This window comes from Vulpes lagopus, chromosome 2 (assembly GCF_018345385.1).
Source record: "Vulpes lagopus strain Blue_001 chromosome 2, ASM1834538v1, whole genome shotgun sequence".
NCBI lineage: Eukaryota > Metazoa > Chordata > Mammalia > Carnivora > Canidae > Vulpes > Vulpes lagopus.
This window is the reverse complement of record NC_054825.1, coordinates 104,029,820-104,043,148: the sequence shown is the minus strand read 5'-3', so window position 1 is coordinate 104,043,148 and position 13,329 is coordinate 104,029,820. Positions and strand designations below refer to the sequence as shown.

Sequence of the window (13,329 nt, the reverse complement as noted above, 5' to 3'; positions counted from 1 at the left end):
GGGATCCCTGGGTGGCGCAGCGGTTTGGCGCCTGCCTTTGGCCCAGGGCGCGATCCTGGAGACCCGGGATCGAATCCCACATCGGGCTCCTGGTGCATGGAGCCTGCTTCTCCCTCTGCCTCTCTCTCTCTTTGACTATCATAAATAAATAAAAAATAAAATAAAATGCATTTTCGGGCAGCCCTGGTGGCGCAGCGGTTTAGCGCCACCTGCAGCCCAGGGTGTGACCCTGGAGACCCCGGATCGAGTCCTGCCAGGGCTCCCGGCGTGGAGCCTGCTTCTCCCTCTGCCTGTTTCTCTGCCTCTGTGTGTGTGTGTCTCTCATGAATAAATAAATAAAATCTTTTAAAAAATAAAATGCATTTTCTTTAAGCATCCTAGTTTGGGATGCCTGGAATGTGTTTGGGATGCCTGGAATGTGGTTCTAATCTCAAGGCCAGGGACTCTTTATCCTGGCTTCATGCAGGCTTCTCAGGCCTTAGAATCACCATCTTCCTGAATCTGGAACAGAGAAAACTGCAAGAGCCTAGGGCCAGTAGGGAACGAGGTTGTAAGATTCCCCCCGCAATTAGCTCACCTCCTCCGAAGGGATCTCAGTCTCCCCTCTCAAGGCGTGTATCTGACAAGGATCCTTAAAGTGCAAATTGCTCACCATGGCAAAGATTACCCATTGGTTTGCCTTCATTGCCTCTTCACCCTCTGTATCTCAGGAAATTGAGCTTACGTGTAGGAAGGAGGAACATTGGCTTTTATCTTTGGGAGTTAGAATGAAGATAGATGTTTGTGAGCTGCAGTCCCTACAACAAAAGCAGACAGAGGTCCAGCAGAGCTTGTAGTTAATTGCCTCAAAATGGAGACAGTCTCCAGAATACAGGACGCTGTAATATCCCTAAATTTAAAACTGAATTATCTCTCTTATGTTCCTTATAGTAAATAGTAATATAATCCTTAAAATAAAAAATTTCTGTGGTTTTGCAGGGAGAGGGGAGGATGGCAGAGACAGGGAGTTAGGGAGCCTGTACATTTTCTCTCTGAGCAGTCTTGGGAGAAGAGAATCCTAAGTGTTAAAGCAGATAGTGTGGTTTTAAGAGGTGTAAACTGTATGACCTCTACTCAGCATCAGCATCACCTGCGAACTTGTTAGACATGAAAGTTCTCAGACCCCACACAAACCCACTGAACCAAAAACTCTGGGATTGAGGCCCTTCCAGGGAATTCCAGTTATCAACTCAAGCTTGAGGACCACTGGGTGGTGGATAAGAACTTGGACAGAATTGCATTCATTCATTCATTTATTCATTCATTCATTTTTCTTTTTACTTTTTGACCCCCTTCACCTATTTCTCCTGCCCTCTACATCCTGCCTCTGGCAACCACCAATCTGTTCTCTACATCTATGAGCTTATTTTCTGTTCTTTTTTAAAATTTTTATTTTGTTTGTTCTTTTAGATTCCACATATAGGAGAGCTCATACAGTATTTGTCTTTCTTTGTCTGACTTATTTCACCCAACATAATGCTCTTGAGGTCCATCCACATTGATGCAAATGGCAAGATTTCATTTGTTTTATGGCTGAATGATATTCCATTAAATATGTATATCATAATTTCTTTACCCATTCATCCACTGATGGACATTTAGGTTGTTTCCATATCTTGGCTATTGTAAATAATGCTACAATGAATGTGGGGTATAGCTTTTCAAAATAGGGTTTTCATTTTCTTCAGATAAATCTCCAGAGTGGAACTGCTAGATCATATGGCAGTTCTATTTTTAATTTTTTGAGGAGCATCTGTACTGTTTTCCATTGTGGCTGCATCAATTTACATTCCTACCAACAGTGCATGAGGGTTCTCTTTTCTCCACATCCTGTTACACTTGTTATCTCTTGTCTTTTTAATAATAGCCATTCTAACAAGGGTGAGGTGGTATCTCACTGTGGTTTTGATCTGTATTTCCCTGATGATTAATGATGTAGAACATCTTTTCATGTGTCTGTTGGCCAGCTGTATGTCTTCTTTGGAAAAATGTCTATTCAGATCCTCCGCCCATGTGTGTGGTTTTTTTCTTTTTGCTATCGAGTTGTATGAGTTCCTTATATATTAGATATTAGCCCCTTATCAGGTATATGATGGGCAAATGTTTACTCCCATTCAGTAGGTTTTATTTTCATTTTGCTTGTGATGTCTGCACGCAGAAGTTTTGGGCCTGTTGTATCCCCACTTATATCTTTGCTTTTGTTGTTTTTAAAAATAGAGCTGCTTTTATATCCTGGCTCTGATTCTTAACAGCTGTGTGAGTTGAGCAAGTTAATTAGTCTGAGTTTATGAAGAAAATTAAATGAGATAACATATTTGAAGCACTTAGCACAATGCCAGACATATAGAAAGTACTCAGCAAATGTTAGCTGCTGTGATCACTCTTTTGTATGAAGGAAAAGAGAAAGGATGAGTCCTAAAGACTTTCAACAAGTTAGCACAGCATTTACCAATTTAAAGGGCTCTTTCAGACTCTGGCCTTGTGTTTCCAGGGCATTCACAGTTTAGATTAAATTTTGTGTGATTTCATCCACACAGAAATTTGAACAGAGCAGTAGTTGTCAATCAGACTGATCATTTAAATCCCTAGTGGAGGATTTTTTATTTTATTTTTTATTTTTTTTAAGATTTTATTTATTTATTCATGAGAAACACAGAAAAAGAGAAGCAGAGACACAGGCAGAGGGAGAAGCAGGCTCCATGCAGGGAGCCTGATATGGGACTCTATCTGGGGACTCCAGGATCACACCCCAGGCCGCAGGCGGCGCTAAACCGCTGTGCCACTGGGGCTGCCACTGGAGCTTTAAAAAAAAAAAAAAAAAAAAAAAGTTTTAAAATTTATTTTTAAGAGGGGGCGGGGCAGAGAGAGACAGAGAGAGAGAGACAATCTTTAGCAGGCTCTGCAGTAGGTGGAGCTCAATCCGACCACCCTGAGATCATTACCTGAGCAGAAGTTAAAGTCAGACTCTTAGCGGGGTGTCCTCCCTTTTTAAAAAATATTTGTTTTTTTAGAGAGGGAGAGAGGGGGAGAGAGAGAACGAGCGCCCCATAGAGCTTTAAAACTGCCCTGCTTGGACCTTCAGAGCAATCATCCTCAGTGGTAGGCCCTGGGCATCTATAATTTACAATTTTCCCTAGGCAACACTATAAAACAGCTACTACAATTAAAAGGTATGATAGCTAGAACTAACATGTATTGAGTATCTATATGTGCCAGGCACTATGCTAACTTCTTTATTTATATTGCTTCCTTAATTCTCGCAGCAACTTACAAGGCGGGTATTACCTGTTCCTTTTACATATGAAGAAACTGAGGCAGAGAGCCTCGATAACTCAGCCAAGTTCACACAGCAGAGAAGTGACTTGGGACCTGAGCCCAGGTTTGAGCTACCAATTGCAATTAACGAATGCATTTATTTACTCATTCACCCCAAATGTATTATGTGTGACCAGGTAATGAGTTAAGAGCCAGCGAATCTAAAAATGAATTAAAAAAAAAAATCTCCATCCCGGGACGCCTGGGCGGCTCAGCGGTTGAGCGTCTGCCTTCCGCTCAGGTGTGATCCCGGGGTCCTGGGATCGAGTCCCACATCCGGCTCCTTATGGGGGGAGGCTGCATCTCCCTCTGCCTGTGTCTCTGCCTTTCTCTCTCTCTGTCTCATGAATGCATAAGTAAAATCTTTTTTAAAAACTTCATCCCTGGGATCCCTGGGTGGCGCAGCGGTTTGGCGCCTGCCTTTGGCCCAGGGCGCGATCCTGGAGACCCTGGATCGAATCCCACGTCAGGCTCCCGGTGCATGGAGCCTGCTTCTCCCTCTGCCTGTGTCTCTGCCTCTCTCTCTCTTTCTCTCTCTGACTATCATAAATAAATAAAAATTAAAAAAAAAGTGAAAATATTAAAAAATAAAAATAAAAAAATAAAAACTTCATCCCCACCCTCAAGAAGTTCGGGCTTGTGTGTGTGTGTGTGCAGAATGAACAAATGACAGATTGTCACATTTTAAAAGATGATGTCGTGCGTCTGTGTTTGGGGCTGAAGAGGTTTTCCCTCCCAGCCTCTTGCTGCCTGCCCGGTGACCTTTCACAGACTGCAGCGCCGCCGGCCAGCGGCCCCCGACCGTGAAGCCGAAGCCCAGGCGCGCTGGGGGCCGCGAGCGCCTGCGTCTCCCCGCGGGAAGGGCTCCAGGCAGCCCTCGGGCCCTCCGCAGCGGTCTCGCTCTCCCGGGGGCGGCGGGACGGCCGGCCACTCTCCTGCTAGGTCCGTCCATGGAAGTGCGGGGAAGGAGGGTGTCAGCGCAGCTGCCGGGCTGGCTCTCCTCCAGGGATAAACACCCGTCACTTCCACCCAAAGCGACGACTGCTTGCAGACTTCCCAGGCAAGGACAGAGCCTAGACGGAGACCTGCTTTCTTAGGATCGTGACGCACGGGCGCCGGTGGACGTCCTGGGCGTGACGTCAGGCCGACCCCCACGCGGAGCTCCAGGGACTCGAACCCGCGCCACCCGGGCTGCGGCGCCGTCCGCGACCGCTCACTGCCTCCTAGAGTCCGAGCGGGGCACTGTGTGTGCCCGAGACGCGCCGCACTGGCCGCCGCGGTCAGCCCCGCCGGGCAGCCACCGACCCAACCTGCGAGGACACCGCGCCCGGGGCAGGGGTGGGTGCACCGCGACGAGGAGCAGGAGGAGGAGGAGGAGGAGAGGGAGGGTGAGGGGTCGGCGGGCGTTCCGGACCCGTATTCAGGACGCACCGGGAGAGGTGGTAGCGGAACCTTTCTCCTCCGCCTCGCGCCTGCCTCACCCGGACCCTAGTTGGCGTGGGACGCGGTCGTGGAGGTCCCTAAACATGGACACAGCAGGTGCTGGGTCCGGGCGGCCGTCCTCGAGCCTCGAGCCTCCGGGGTCCGCAGACGATCGACTTTTCCTGGTGAAAGGTGTGGTGTGGTGAGGGGTGCTGGAGTCGGAGCGACTGTCCCGGGGCCCGCGCTGGAGCCGCCGTTCCCACACACCTGGCCCTGGGAGACCTTCCCAGCCCCGCCCCCCCACCCCCCGAGTTTAGCTGGTGGGGACCGGCCTGTCCGGGGTCGTGCGCGGTGGAACCTCCCCTGGGCCGGGTGGCTGGTCCCGCGAGGCGTCCGTGCGCTACCTTCCCACCGTCCCCTCTACAGTTTCTCTCGTGCCGTCCCCCTTTCTAGGTCGCACTATCTGGTTTTCCTCCCCGGGAGAAACCTCAAGCCCCTACCCCTCACCCCCCACCCCGCCCCCGGAGAAGGGGAAGGGAGGGGAGGGACCCTGCGCCGGTTCTCAGCGCCCGGGAACGACCCCGCAGAACTAGACGCCGTGAGGTTACCTTTGGCAAGAGCTGCCTAGCTATCGCTTCTCAAATTTCAAAAGTGACTTAAAATCTAATTTATTCATGGGAGACAGAGAGAGGCTGAGGGAGAAGCAGGCTCCACGCAGGGAGCCCAATGTGGGACTTGATCCCGATCCCGGGACCCCAGGACCACGCCGTGGGCTGCGCCACCCAGGGATCCCCTTAAAATCTAAATAGTGTCTGAACTTATCTGGGTACGTCTTTTTAACTTAAGGTGTTTTTTTTTTTCTTTAATATCTCTCCTCACCCTCCACGCCCTCCGCCCTCCCCCTTCTCCCCCCCCCCCAAAAAAAAACCTTTTGGCAGGTGGAGTTTTCCTTGGAACTGTGGCTGCCGCAGGAATGCTAGCTGGATTTGTTACAACATTGTCATTGGCTAAAAAGAAAAGCCCTGAATGGTTCAATAAGGTTTGTGACTCGGAAATCCATTCCTAGCACTGTTACTGTTTACAGATAATTGGCAGCTGTTGTGCATAGAAGTAAAGAAAACGTTGGTGGCCTTTCATATGGTTTTAAGAAGTAAGCCTATATCCACCTCATAGATTCAGGAAGCGTACAAATTAATCAATTCTTTATTTTCACTTAGAAAGAAGTCTTTAATTAATTATGTGCTTTCTTAAATTTTAGCAGAACAAGACTTTGAAAGCTCATCCAGTACATTTCCTATTCACAACATGACTAAATCTAAAGCCGGGTAATTCCCTATTAGTTATAAGATGGCCCAATATTTTATGTACCATAAAAAAAAAATGATGCCAGTTAAATTCTTGACACAAAACTAATTGCCAGAGGCATTTCTATTTATTTATTTATTTATTTATTTATTTATTTATTTATTTATTTATTTCAGTAAGCTCTGTACCCAGTGTGGGGCTTGAAGGCACAACCTCATGATCAAGAGTTTTCATGCTCTACTCACAGAACCAGCCACACACCCCACCAGAGGCATTTCTATTTCAAAAATGTTAAATTGTTGAAGTAAAGTGCATCTTATATTAATGAAAACGTGGGTCAGCCCCTGGAACCCAGAGATCACACATGCTTGTGTGCTACTGTGGCTCCACTCCCCAGAAAGGTGCCTGACACATAAGTGCTCAATTTGGGTTGAATGACCATAATCTACTTATGCCAGAAAATTCTTACTCCATGAGCAAGATTGAGTAATCACTCATGTGGTCATATCCCCAGTTGATGACTTCTCATTGACTTGTAGTTACTTTTTTTGCATGTGTTGTCCTGTCTCTGCCCTCTCCATCCCACATGACTTACTTATCCATCATTTCATTGCTTCAACAAATGTTAACTTGGGATCTTTTATGTGTCAGGCACTGTGCTAGCCAAGTCCAAGAGATATAAAAATGAACAAAACATCTGCCCTTCAGGAAGCTAGCATCTGGTGCAAGAGATAGATATCAAACAAATATTTACACAATTAACTATAAAATTACAATTCGATGTTTGAAGAACAGTTTTATGTGAAATATCATAAACCAGTCGAGTTCCCTTTCTACTGGTATTTTTAATAATCTGATAACATACTTAAGCATTGTAAATACTGTAAAGGAAAAAGACCACATTTAAAAGTGCTTTTGGTCCCCATCTGAATACTAAGGGCTTAAATGGAGCTACCCAAATCACTGTGGTGAACCTTGTGGTCATTTTCCCCCTGTATTATAGAATATTTTCAGTGCAGAAATATATCTTGTAGCAGAAATCAGTAAAGCCTAACTGATAGTGATGCTTTAACAATTTGCGCTGATTTCTAAGCCTACATTACCATGTTAACCTTTAGGTCATAGACCTTTCTGAGAATCTGATGAAAGCTAGGGATTCTCAGGAAAAAAAAAAACACATACCCACATTTACAATTTAATATTCTATTTTGTGGTTCTGTGATTTGATTATCACATATGCCCCATCAAACATGGTGGTTTTCAATCTGTGGTCCATAGAACCCTAGGGATCCTAGGAAACTCTAGGGAGGGGTGGTCTATAAGGTCCAAACTTTTCATAATACCAAGACATTTGTGCTAATGGTAGAGAAGGGGGGGTTGGTCTATAAGGTCCAAACTTTTCATAATACCAAGACATTTGTGCTAATGGTAGAGAAGCATGTAGGGGGTAAAACTGTTGGTGCCTTGGTGTAATCACGGTAGTGGCACCAAACTACTAGCAGGCATTGTGTTCTTCATTACCATGCATCTGCAATTTATTCTTTTTATTTTTTTAAAGATTTTATTTATTTATTCATGAGAGAGACAGAGAGAGAAGCAGGCTCCATGCAAGGAGCCCAATGTGGGACTCAATCCCAGGATCCTGGGATCACGCCCTGAGCCGAAGGTAGGTGCTCAACCACTAAGCCACCCAGGTGCCCGCCTCTACAGTTTAAAAAAAAAAAAAAAAAAAAAAACTCACGGCATAATAATATCTTTGTTATAGCAGTAAAATTATTAATTTTATTAAATATTAACCTTTGAATATCCCTCTTTAATATTCTACATGAAGAAATGGGAATTGCACATAAAGCACTTCTGATTTATTTCAAAGAAAGATGGTTTTCTCCAGGATAAGCAATTTATGATTAAGTTGCATGCTGAACTAGCTGCTTTTTTTTTTCATGTAATATCATTTTTATTTGAAAGAACAACTGACAAACTATAGTTATTCAGAAGTGGGTATTTGTCAGACATTTTTTTCAAAATGAACAAAATGAGCCCAATGTCATCTCTTCAAGCAAGTACTTGTCAGTTTTTGTTGCCAGTGATAAAATTGGAGCTTGCAAGTGAAAACTAAATCTTAGGAAACTTGTATCTGTCATTGTGAGCTTAATAACTGCTCAGTACTTAAAGGTTTTTCTGAGGAGATTGGTGGTAATATTTATGATGTGAAATATTAAATATTTAATAAATGGTGTCAACATTGGAAAGGTCTGCATCACTTGGTAAATCAATTTTTTCTGAATGATCATAATGCATGGATAAAAGGCCCATTCGAAATACAAAATAGACTAATGGATTTCACTGTAACAAAGTACAGAAAACTCATCAGTGTGACTTCAGATTCTACAGTGCATGCAGCTATTTGGGAAGTTTTGGTGGAACATCAAGGAAGGAAGGCTATTAAAATACTTGTCCCTTTTCCAACCACAGATCTCTGTAAGGCTGGATTTTATTCAAGTTCTTCAACCAAAAAACATATTGCAGCAGATTGAATACAGAAGCATTTAAGAAAATTCATCTGTCCTTTGTTAAGCCAAACATTTTAAAAGATTAATCGAAATGTAAAACATTGCTTCCTTGAATTAAATTCTTTTGTTTTGTAAGAAAGTTGTTTTCATAAAAATAGGTTTATATTAATCTATATTGGGTTTATTTTTAAATGAGTTAATACTTAAAATTTAAGAATTTTGGGACACCTGTGTGGCCTAGTGGTTGGGTGCTTACCTTTGGCCCAGGGCATGATCCCTGGGGTCCTGGGATTGAGTCCCCCATCGGACTCCCCACAGGGAGCCTGCTTCTCCCTCTGTCTGCGTCACTGCTTCTCTCTCTCTCTCTGTGTGTTTTATGAATAAATAAATCTTAAAAAAAATTAAGAATTTCTTAGTTTTAATTTCTAATATTAAATATTAACAAGTATAACACCCATAATCAGAACTCTTTTGAGATCCAAGTATAAATGGATCCTGAGGCCAGAAAGTTTGAGAACCACTGTTCTGGATGGTTAAATGTGTTGTGCAAAGTTCTGCCTCCCCTCTGGGGAAATATTTGAATTAGGGCATTACCATTGATCCAGACTCAGAGAGGCTCAGAGGTTCTGGAGCAGTTAATGCATTTACACTGAGCAAGTGCCAGTTTAAGAATACCACTTAGGCAGTATACTTCATAGTTACTGCCTGGCAGTTTTCTCTGTCATTGATAGTGATAACATGTAGCATTTGAATGCTTACCACATGCTAGCTGCTGCTGTAAGGATTAGGGTTCATTGAAGCCTTATCACAACCCTATGGGATACTGTTATTTTAATGTCCCCATTTAACTGAGGCATACATGGATTAAATGACTTGCTCACCATGCCATTCTTAACATCTTTGATTATTTTTGGAGAAGGAATTCTATTTTTAGCCTTTTTAAATGTAAATTAAAAAAAAATAGACTTCTGGGGCAGCCCGGGTGGCTCAGTGGTTTAGCGCCGCCTTTTTTTTTTTTTTTAATTAATTTTTATTGGTGTTCAATTTACCAACATACAGAAAAACACCCAGTGCTCATCCCGTCAAGTGTCCACCTCAGTGCCCGTCACCCATTCCCCTCCAACACCCGCCCTCCTCCCCTTCCACCACCCCTAGTTCGTTTCCCCGAGTTAGGAGTCTTTATGTTCTGTCTCCCTTCCTGATATTTCTCAACATTTCTTTTCCCTTCCTTTATATTCCCTTTCACTATTATTCATATTCCCCAAATGAATGAGAACATACACTGTTTGTCCTTCTCCGATTGACTTATTTCACTCAGCATAATACCCTCCAGTTCCATCCACGTTGAAGCAAATGGTGGGTATTTGTCGTTTCTAATTGCTGAGAAATATTCCATTGTATACATAAACCACATCTTCTTTATCCATTCATCTTTCGATGGACACCGAGGCTCCTTCCACAGTTTGGCTATTGTGGCCATTGCTGATAGAAACATCGGGGTGCAGGTGTCCCGACGTTTCATTGCATCTGAATCTTTGGGGTAAATCCCCAACAGTGCAATTGCTGGGTCATAGGGCAGGTCTATTTTTAACTATGTGAGGAACCTCCACACAGTTTTCCAGAGTGGCTGCACCAGTTCACATTCCCACCAACAGTGTAAGAGGCTTCCCTTTTCTCCGCATCCTCTCCAACATTTGTTGTTTCCTGCCTTGTTAATTTCCCCCATTCTCACTGGTGTGAGGTGGTATCTCATTGTGGTTTTGATTTGTATTTCCCTGATGGCAAGTGATGCAGAGCATTTTCTCATGTGCATGTTGGCCATGTCCATGTCTTCCTCTGTGAGATTTCTCTTCATGTCTTTTGCCCATTTCATGATTGGATTGTTTGTTTCTTTGGTGTTGAGTTTAATAAGTTCTTTATAGATTTTGGAAACTAGCCCTTTATCTGTCATTTGCAAATATCTTCTCCCATTCTGTAGGTTGTCTTTTAGTTTTGTTGACTGTATCCTTTGCTGTGCAAAAGCTTCTTATCTTGATGAAGTCCCAATAGTTCATTTTTGCTTTTGTTTCTTTTGCGCCTTCAGCCCAGGGTGTGATCCTGGAGACCCGGGATCGAGTCCTGCATCAGGCTCCCTGCATGGAGCCTGCATCTCCCTCTGTGTATGTCTGTGCCTCTCTCTGTCTCTGTGTCTCTCATGAATAAATAAATAAAATCTTTTTTTTTTTTTTAAATAGACTTTTGTTGGGACACCTGGGTGGCTCAGTGGTTCAGCATCTGCCTTCAGCTCTGGGCATGATCCCAGGCTCCTGGGATTGAGTCTTGCATCTGGCTCCCCACAGGGAGCCTGCTTCTCCCTCTGCCTATGTCTCTGCCTCTCTGTAAAAAAAAAAAAAAAAAAAAAAAAAAAAGGCTTCTGTCCATTAGCCTGGAATCTATGGAATCTAGGAATCTAGGTGTTCATTTTAATACAGATTCAGATTGCAACTCAGGACTTTAAGATGATGACCTTTTAGTTGGAGACTGCCTACACTGCTATTATTTCAGGAGAATGGTCATCATTTCTTTAAAGCCCTGACTGCATTATCTTAAGCTGAGTCTCCCGCTAGAAAACTGGGAGTTGAAAGGCAATAGTAAGTGCCAAATGAACATTCATTTTTCTTTGTCCTTCATTGAATAAAGAGAGGAAAATGTAACCTAAGGTGGTGTTTAAAAACACATGTATGTATGTAATACATACATAATTTCTATCCTTCCCAAGGAAATAAGGAATTTTTAACTTAAGTTTCTAAAATAAAATGTAGGCACTTAAATTGACCCCAGTTTAACAATACTTGGTTAATGATACTTCTTCTGTATGAAAATTCAGGCCAGTTAGAAGTAAGTGAATTTATGTGAGATCTGTGGTATCTAGAGAACCACTCTGAAATTACAACAACATGAAAAAGGGGATAAGACTTGTTTTTATCATAGAAAATAGCTAAAGAAACATCTCTTGAAAATCTGGTTAGGTCTCAGGTATATTACAAAAAAGTGTCAAAGTCAGCAAATACTGAGTCTAGCTCAGTGCCTTCAGTGATGGGGTGGTTATTCCCTTTTGAAGCATGCATTGCATTCCTATTCTTCAGTCAAGTTTGTATGCTGGTAGTCTGAAAGTTGTTCAGTTATGATGGTTATAGGTTTTTACCTTTTTATGACGCCTTGAAACCCAAGAGGAGAATCATTTATTTTCTAGTTTCTCATTAATAGCTACCCTAAGCTGAGTTTCTTCTACATACCCTGCATTTAGCGTATACATTTTAAAGTCTTTGCAGTGACTTAGATTAGCTCACTTCTTTGAAGAACTCCTCCTTAAAGCTTCCTCTAATTACAACAATAGATTAGGTATCATCCTCTGGGACCATGGTGCCCTATATGTATGGTTCTATTGTTACACATCCCATTTAGATCATAATTAACTTTTATGTGTCTGTGTCCTCCTCCCTCTCCCAGGTCCACACTGCCCCCACCCCATGGGGGTGATTAAAATCTTTAGAAAGAAATTACCCTACTTCCCTTTTTGTTTCTAGTACCTAGCACAGCTCCTGGCAATGCCCTGCCTACTCAAATACCTATCAATCAGAGAACTTGTGACTTGTGACTTAAGTCTTAAAGTTATTAAATAGAAAAGCTGGTATTTGAAAGCGGGTTGGTCTGGCTTCCCAAAATTAGGGTGAAATTCATACAGTCATGAATTTCCAAACTAATCATGATTTTTCTTTTCTGTCTTCATTGCAGGGAAGTATGGCCACGGCTGCCTTACCAGAGAGTGGGTCTTCCCTTGCCTTGCGAGCCTTGGGTTGGGGCTCCCTTTATGCATGGTGTGGGGTTGGTGTGATCAGCTTTGCTGTCTGGAAGGCTTTAGGAGTTCACAGTGTAAGTAACTACAATCCTGTGATTGGTATCTGGAATGTTCTACTTTCTTTGGTCTAAATATGCCTTATTTTCAAGAAGAGTGTGTGTGTATATATATATAATTTATACTCTAAGCTAAAAAGCTATATATTGGGAATGTTTGGCTTTTTTTTAAACTACTGGTAGGAAGTTCTGTAGACCAGGCTATTTGTGACAGGTAGTTTGGCAGTTTGGAATAGGTGGCAATGGTGGAGTTGACGAAAGAGGTTCTGGATGTATTTTGAAGGTAGAGTCAACAAGGACTTGTTATACGTCGGATGTGAGAGGTGGGAGAAGAAAACGTTGTCAGGGATCTCCAAGGCTTTTGGCCTGAGCAGCTAGAAGATGGATGGCGACCAGGAAACAGGTGGTCAGGGACAATGTCAAAAGCTCAGTTTGGGGCCTGTGAATTTGAAATATCTGTTAGATAACTAAGTGGAGAGTCAAGAAAGCAGTTAGCTATAGAAGTTTGGAATTCAGAGGAGCAGCACAAAGTAAAGATATCAATTTGAGGCTCTTCAGGATGTGGATAGTATTCAGAGACAGGGGATCAGATGAGCTCATCAAGGCATTGAATGTAGAGAGAAAAGAGGTCTGAGGAAGGAGCTCTGGGCACTCCCAAGGTTGAGAGATTGGGAAATACGGAGGAAATTAGCAAAGATATTTCCCTACCAAAGGAGAAAACCAGGGAGAACCAGGAGAACGGTGACTTGGACGCCAGGTGAAGAGGGTGTATACTAAGGTTAAGTCCTATCAGATGAGACTCAGTAGTTCGCCAAGTTAACAAAGTACCAGTCCTTGGTGG

At 43.2% G+C, this 13,329-nt stretch overlaps 1 protein-coding gene across 1 annotated transcript in view; it reads left to right on the top strand.

The window, feature by feature from the left end:
- The first annotated feature begins 4,764 nt into the window (after positions 1-4,764).
- TMEM242 (transmembrane protein 242) overlaps positions 4,765-13,329 on the top strand; it is a 32,492-nt gene continuing 23,927 nt past the window's right edge. The window contains exons 1-3 of the mRNA XM_041744591.1: positions 4,765-4,968; positions 5,715-5,815; positions 12,369-12,506. Coding sequence (XP_041600525.1) covers positions 4,881-4,968; positions 5,715-5,815; positions 12,369-12,506 — 327 coding nt within the window. The 5' untranslated portion in view covers positions 4,765-4,880. The remainder of the gene's footprint in view (positions 4,969-5,714; positions 5,816-12,368; positions 12,507-13,329) is intronic.